The sequence below is a fragment of the Maniola jurtina genome, chromosome 17, assembly GCF_905333055.1.
Source record: "Maniola jurtina chromosome 17, ilManJurt1.1, whole genome shotgun sequence".
Taxonomy (NCBI): Eukaryota; Metazoa; Arthropoda; class Insecta; order Lepidoptera; family Nymphalidae; genus Maniola; species Maniola jurtina.
This window is the reverse complement of record NC_060045.1, coordinates 12413225-12420211: the sequence shown is the minus strand read 5'-3', so window position 1 is coordinate 12420211 and position 6987 is coordinate 12413225. Positions and strand designations below refer to the sequence as shown.

At 36.8% G+C, this 6987-nt stretch overlaps 1 protein-coding gene across 1 annotated transcript; it reads right to left on the bottom strand.

Moving 5' to 3' along the window:
• Positions 1-3983: 3983 nt before the first annotated feature.
• On the bottom strand, positions 3984-6276 carry LOC123873737 (F-box/LRR-repeat protein 15). The gene is made up of 3 exons (XM_045918758.1): positions 6007-6276; positions 5012-5478; positions 3984-4426 (listed from the first exon to the last, which is right to left on the bottom strand). Exons 1-3 carry the CDS (start codon positions 6208-6210, stop codon positions 4276-4278), a joined length of 822 nt encoding a protein of 273 aa, XP_045774714.1. The 5' UTR covers positions 6211-6276; the 3' UTR covers positions 3984-4275.
• Positions 6277-6987: the final 711 nt, after the last annotated feature.

The window sequence follows — 6987 nt, the reverse complement described above, 5'->3', positions numbered from 1 at the left end:
AGCTGCTGAGATCTGTTTTTAGAGTACCGTACCCGAAGAGTGCCAACGGGACCCCATTACTAAGCCTCCGCAGCTGTCCGTCCGTCTGTCTGTCAGCGGGCTGTATCTCGTAAACCGTAATAGACAGTAAATTGAAATTTTCACATGTTTTGTATTTCTATTGCAGCTATAACAATAATTAATAAAAATTTCTAAATTGCCGCTTTGAAAATTAAAGAGTTATTTCTTGTACAATGGTACAGAACCCTTCATGTGCGAATCCAACTCGCACTTGATTTTTTGATGGACTTTAAGCATATTATGATTAGATTCTTAGTATCTAGGTAATTATATATTAACCAACAGTCATAATTTTTTAATCTTAAACTTTCTTTACATCTAGATAAACATTTATTTCCCAAATTTATAAATACTTAACACAAACAATACAAAAAATATTGTTTTATTCTAACACATTCAAATACAAAATTCAAAGTCAAAAACCGAATTGAAAAATTAAGGTTCGGCCTTGGACTACTACTGGACTGGCCCCCGAACGTTTAGCTTTGGACTAAATGCTCGGGACATTTTGAGGATCGTCGAATCTGTTATACGACTTCAGATTATGAGATTACTAGCTGACGCCCGCGACTTCGTCCGCGTGGATTTAGGTTTTTCGAAATCCCGTGGGAACTCTTTGATTTTCCGGGATAAAAAGTAGCCTATGTGCTAATCCAGGATATTATCTATCTTCATTCCAAATTTCAGCCAAATCCGTCCAGTAGTTTTTGCGTGAAGGAGTAACAAACATACACACACACACACACACACACACACACATACAAACTTTCGCCTTTATAATATTAGTGTGATGCGCAGTAATACGCCTCTACATAATATATTAATTTCGGTGGTTATGTTACTTATATCAATAATACAAGGTGTAACCAGAACGCTAGCAAAAATGAAGACAGGCGATAGTACTGATGATTAGCCATTTTTGATCATGACTAACATTCCCCTTTCCCCTTCAACTAAGCGTAAAGCTTGTGCTAGGAGTGGGTACGATAATAGTGCAACGACTGGGGTTTGAACCGCCGACCTTTCGGAATTCAGTCCACTCCTATGACCGTTGAGCTATTGAGGCTCTACTGTACTGAGTACTGATAAGGTGAGACAAAAAAAGCTTTCTGTATATTATATTAAAAGTTCAATATTGCAAATAAAACATCTGACTGACGCTAGAGGTCAACGAACGTTAGGTAAATAGGCCACTCGGAGTCAATGCCACGTCACAGGTGGGGCATTGACCCGAGTTTGGCACGCTATACATTGCAGGTTTGAAAAATACTAAATCAGAAAACTACAAGCTAAGAAAAATGGTTATTAGCATTGGATTGTGTATGGTAGTATAATAATAACCTTATAGTTTTTGCTTGCATTCTTATTACACCATATAAAACTCGCCTATTGCACACTGTCTCGGCTTTCGTGGCTTACATATAGTAGGTATACTCTTACAAGCTCTGTGAGATCAGCTACCACATAATTAAATTATACCTACAAAAGTATAAAAATATAGGAGCTATAGTTACTTAAATAAATATTAGCAATACGTAATAGGATGCCTCACAAATAAATGTACGTGTTACATTAACAAAATAATAATAATAAGTAGGTAATTCTTAATTAATAACATTTATAACAATTACAACACACAAATCACAATACTTAAAAGCTAACATCAGTTGTACACAAAATTTGTAGCTATAGGTATCTAAATTATTGACAATTATTATTAATTTATTAAAACGGTTTTATAATAGGCTAACTTTTATTTCTGTCAATAATTTAAAGTTCAGTTTAAGTTTTCTGTACATTTATGACTTATTATATGCTAGTGTTTTACTTCAAGGAAATTTCTAAATAATTTTAAATAGCTAAGTATAGTGTGCGACAGGTTGAGATGGCAACCGGAGTCGGGACGCCCACACCACTCCACATCCACACGTCACTGCGGGTGAGCTGGGTTAGTGGTGTCCGGGTATAAGGGGGGTTGGGGGTGTATTCCCCCCCCCCATACCCCGATTGCCATCTCAACCTATCGCGTACTATACCTACATACTATATATCAAAAACCCGCCCAAGTCAGACTCGCGCACTGAGGGTTCCGTCCTCAGGTATTTTTTCCAACATTTTGCACTATAAATCAAAAACTATTATATTATATAAAAATAAATAAAAATCTGTTTTAGAATGTACAGATAAATCCCTTTCATAGGATACCCCCCACTTGGTATAGTTATCTTACTTTGAAAATTGAAACACATTTTAAATTTTTTTTAAATGATGTAACCATAAATTCGCGGTTTTCAGATTTATTCCTGTCATTGTGCTATAAGACCTACCTACCTGCCAAATTTCATTATTCTAGGTCAATTGGAAGTACCCTTTACGTTTCCTGACAGACACGACGGACGGACGGACGGACAGACGGACGGACGGACGGACGGACGGACAGACAGACAGACAACAAAGTGATTCTATAAGGGTCCGGTTTTTCTTTTTGAGGTACGAAACCCTAAAATAGTGGAACCCGCAGGATTTTAAGTAAACCATGGCCTAGTGGGCTAAGGCGCCGTTTGCAGGTTCGTAATCAGACGGTTCCGCAATTTTGATATGTAAGTACCTATTTGAAATTAGTATTTAGAAATTTCTGTACATCGTGCTAACTTGGTTGTCAAGGTGGAAACAAATCACGTGACGTCAATGCGTTCGCACATCCGAATGAGTTGAAACTTTGTACAATTGTTGTTGATGTGATTTATTTATAGAAAATGAGTGTCGTGACGAGTCAAAAATATTGAACTGAATTAGTGTTTCAAATACAAGTGTAAATTAAAAATTTATAACACCCCCGACAAGTGAAGGTTACAGTAACTAGAAAAGACCTGATAACTTTCAAACGGCTGAACTGATTTTCTTGGACTATTCCGCGCCTACGATCTAAAGTATCTGAGTTTTCCAAAACATCATTTTCAAATGAATAATTATGTATTCAGGCAACGTTCATCTTGACAGCTTGACATTTGTGAATTGACATATTATTATGAACCTAACGGTTATCTAACCTTCTTAAACTCTTAAACGGCTGAACCAATTTTTTTGGATTATAGCTAAGAACACTCTCGATCAAGCCACCTTTCAAACAAAAAAAAGTAAATTAAAATCCGTTTATTCGTTTAGGCGCTAACACGTCATGCCACAGACAGATACACACGTCAAACTTATAACACCCCTCTTTTTGGGTCGGGGGTTAAAAAATTGTGTTCTATGACATCAAGTTGTAAGCGAAAACGAGTTGCAGTGCAGCCCACAATGAGGCGTCTAAGTGTAGTCTAGGTCTACATAGGTCCTTGGTTAGAAAAGTTTTTTTCGCTCTGCTTTGGGGCTGTTATTTTGGAAAAATTGTAAACATTTTGTTTCGTAACTAATCTTTTAAAGTTTAAAAATTTAAACAACCAAATGAGCACAAGCATAAATTATCTTATAATATGGCACAACCTCTTTCAACCGCATGTACGACAAACTATGATAGCAAACTCTTGATTGGCTGACACTCTTTCGTTATTGGCTAAAATGTACTGTCGCAAATCGCAGAATCAGTCCCATAAATTTAGCCAATTACAATTTCAGATTAGCGTTTTGCTGCACGTATTACAGGCGTTTGACATGGTACCCGCTTGAGGCCTCATTCATACGTGAGGTTTTTAACGTCCGTTAAAAAAGCGTTGAAATAGAACAAATGCATTCCCAACACGACAACGCTTTTTTAACGCGTACAACGTTAATACCCGCCAACGCCGGGTTTTAACGCCACGCTGTTATAACGCTCGTGTGAATTAGGGCTAAATGTCGAATATCATCGCTAAGCATGAAAATTCCGCTATGTAGAAAATCTAAAGTTTTCAGTAGACTCTTTTAAACTTAAAATTTTTGAAAAAAATTTGCTTTACTTTTAGATCAAAAACACGTAACTAAAAAGGTTATCTCTCAAACTAGCACACACACCAAAGAATGTGTTGCTAAATGCACACCTTTTAAAACCAACAAAACGACATACCAAATGTAAATTCAAAAAATACATAGCGGATTTTTGCATGCACAGCAATTATATGTATATGTAAATATATGCAGTACGGTTAGAATGTACTAAACTTGTATTCAATTTAAAATCATAGTTGGAATGATATCATGAATGCGCCTTAGAAATGCAGCGACAACCAAACATTTTTCTTATATTGGATAAATAGGTAAAGGATATTCAGCCGGCCTTCTGTCAAGGTGAACCCGGTTTTTCCTCAAGAGCCGCAGACTTGTCTCTGTCACTTTGAGGCATCCTCTGACCAGTAGGCCCTCTAGATTATTGCAGTGTAATGCTAAAGCCCTGAAAAACAAAATGTAAAAAAATAAGCATTGATACAAAATTTTATTTTTAAAGAGCTTAGGGCACCTCTAATTTTGTCAAGTTAGCATTTGAGGAAAAAATCTGCCGAAAACATCATACGGAAACCTGCATGGCTGGGAGTTCTATGTAATGTTCTCAAAACTGTGTGAAGTCTGCCAATCCACACTTGGCCACCGTGGCAGACTATGGCCTCAATCCTCTCATTCTGAGAAGAGACCTGTGCTTAGTAGTGGGCCAACAATGGGTTGATTAAGTAACTAGCTGACGCCCGCGACTTCGTCCGCGTGGATTTAGGTTTTTCGAAATCCCGTGGGAACTCTTTGATTTTCCGGGATAAAAAGTAGCCTATGTGCTAATCCAGAATATTATCTATCTCCATTCTGAATTTCAGCCAAATCCGTCCAGTGGTTTTTGCGTGAAGGAGTAACAAACATATATACACACACACACACACACACACACACACACAAACTTTCGCCTTTATAATATTAGTGTGATGACTCAGTAAGAAGTTAGGATAGAATACATGACTAAAAATACAATGTTTGTGAAAAATGTACGTACAGGACTCCTTTATCAGTAATTTCACTGCATGCACCCAAATTAAGTAACTTCAATTCACTGCTGTACTTGGACATAGTGTACAGACATTTATCAGTAATCTGCTTATTGCCTTCTAAGTTTAAAGTTTTTATTTGTCTAAATTTCTTAATAAAGACCAGTACACATCCCTCCGAGATGTTGATGCAGTATCCCAAATCTACGTCTTCTAGCTTGCTCTGGTGTAATGCTAATGCCTCCATAGCACCTGTGGTTAACCATGCACACTTTCCCAGCTTCAATATTTTCAACTGGTTACAATACAGTATGGCGGGTTGCAAACATTTAGCAGTCAGGTTATAGCAGAAGCTCAAATTCAAGCTGGTTAGTCCACGATTTTGCCGCAGGATGGGTATTAAGTCTGCGTCTGTGATATTTTTGCATCTGCTTAAGTTGAGAACTCTTAGCTTTGTACATGTTGCTGCAAAGACCTAAGAAAGAAAAAGTTAAATACTTTTACTTTTACTTTTGAAGTTTAATGCTTTTGGTGTAATGTTTGATGGAGCTGCCCCACTTTTATAGTGCATCGGGAATGTTTGCTGACACCAGAATAGCCTGCTTCTTTGCAGTCATGTGGAAAAGGTGCAGTGCTGTGGTGCAGGCCAGCAACAGTTGTGAGTATGATAGCTAGCAGGCATTTGTTATGTAAACTGCTGCTGCAAGGTTTCAGGTGATGTAGAAATCTTGTAGAAGTGATTCACAGTTTAGTTTTTTATAATATCTAGTTCTGAATCTGCTGCTCAGTGAGATAAACTTCTATTTATTGATTTATTAAATGGAGCTAGCCTGCATAAAATCCGAGTCGGGCCCTTTAAAAAATTATTATGGTCAAACTTAAATCAGTCAACAAGTCTTTTCAAACTGTAAAAGTACCATCCATTGGTGTACTTGTGATTCACGCAAAAACAATTAAACAGACAAGCAATCATAATTTTATAATAGTAGAAAGGTGGTCTTACTTCAAAAGTGTGTGGCGAAAACCCTTTGTTCATCAGTTTCAATGATTTCAGCTTCGCAAAATACATATTTACAATTTGGAGACATGTTTTGGAAACACAGCGAAATTGGAAGCATTCTCTTATAGTAAGATACGGCAAGATTTTCGACACTAAAATATCTTCCCAGTACAAGTCAAAAATGTGCGTGTTTCTTTTGGTATTCATGATTTTTATGCAATTAAAACAAATTTTTGAACCAATGTTTATTTATTTTTATTGACAATCACCGACAAAAAACTAAAAAGTTGACAACTGACCTTTGACATTTGCAGCTTGAATTTTTATTTGACATTGACATTTTTGTTGTTCAAGTTATGTTGTTCAAGTTAAAGTCGCGTTCACGTACGATTCCTCTAATCTAATCGAATCTAATTTAATCGATTCAAAACGAACACAGTGGGCTCAGAAACGTGGGAAGTGGGCTGTAAAAAATGATTACACGTAAATTTTTAGAATTCCGTACTTCAAAAGGATCACTTCGTTGCCGTCAGGTTGTAATATGCAGCACAAGTTAAGGAAAAAAAATCCGAAAACCGTGAATTTGTGGTTTCAGCACAAAAAATAATATAAAATTAGTGTTCACGACAAAAATATGATTACTAAATTGCATCAAGACGATGCTGTCCGTCATTAACTTGCGGTGTTGTACAGCTGTTGGAGCGATCCATTTAAGGGGCATGAGACGGGTCTGCCCGCGAAATTCAAATTTAATTTGGTTTTTCGCAATTTGTAAACTAATACGACAAAGTAGGCTTATGGCATTTTAATTGCGCCAATGGCAGCATCATCCTCACAGGTCGACTAAATAGTCAATACTAGAGCCAATTTCTTAAACTGGACCCTTTCAAGTAAAGGTTTTTATATAAACAGCTGTGAGCATGATATTGCCATTGGCGCAATTAAAGTGCCATAAGCCTACTTTGTCATATTAGTTTACAAATT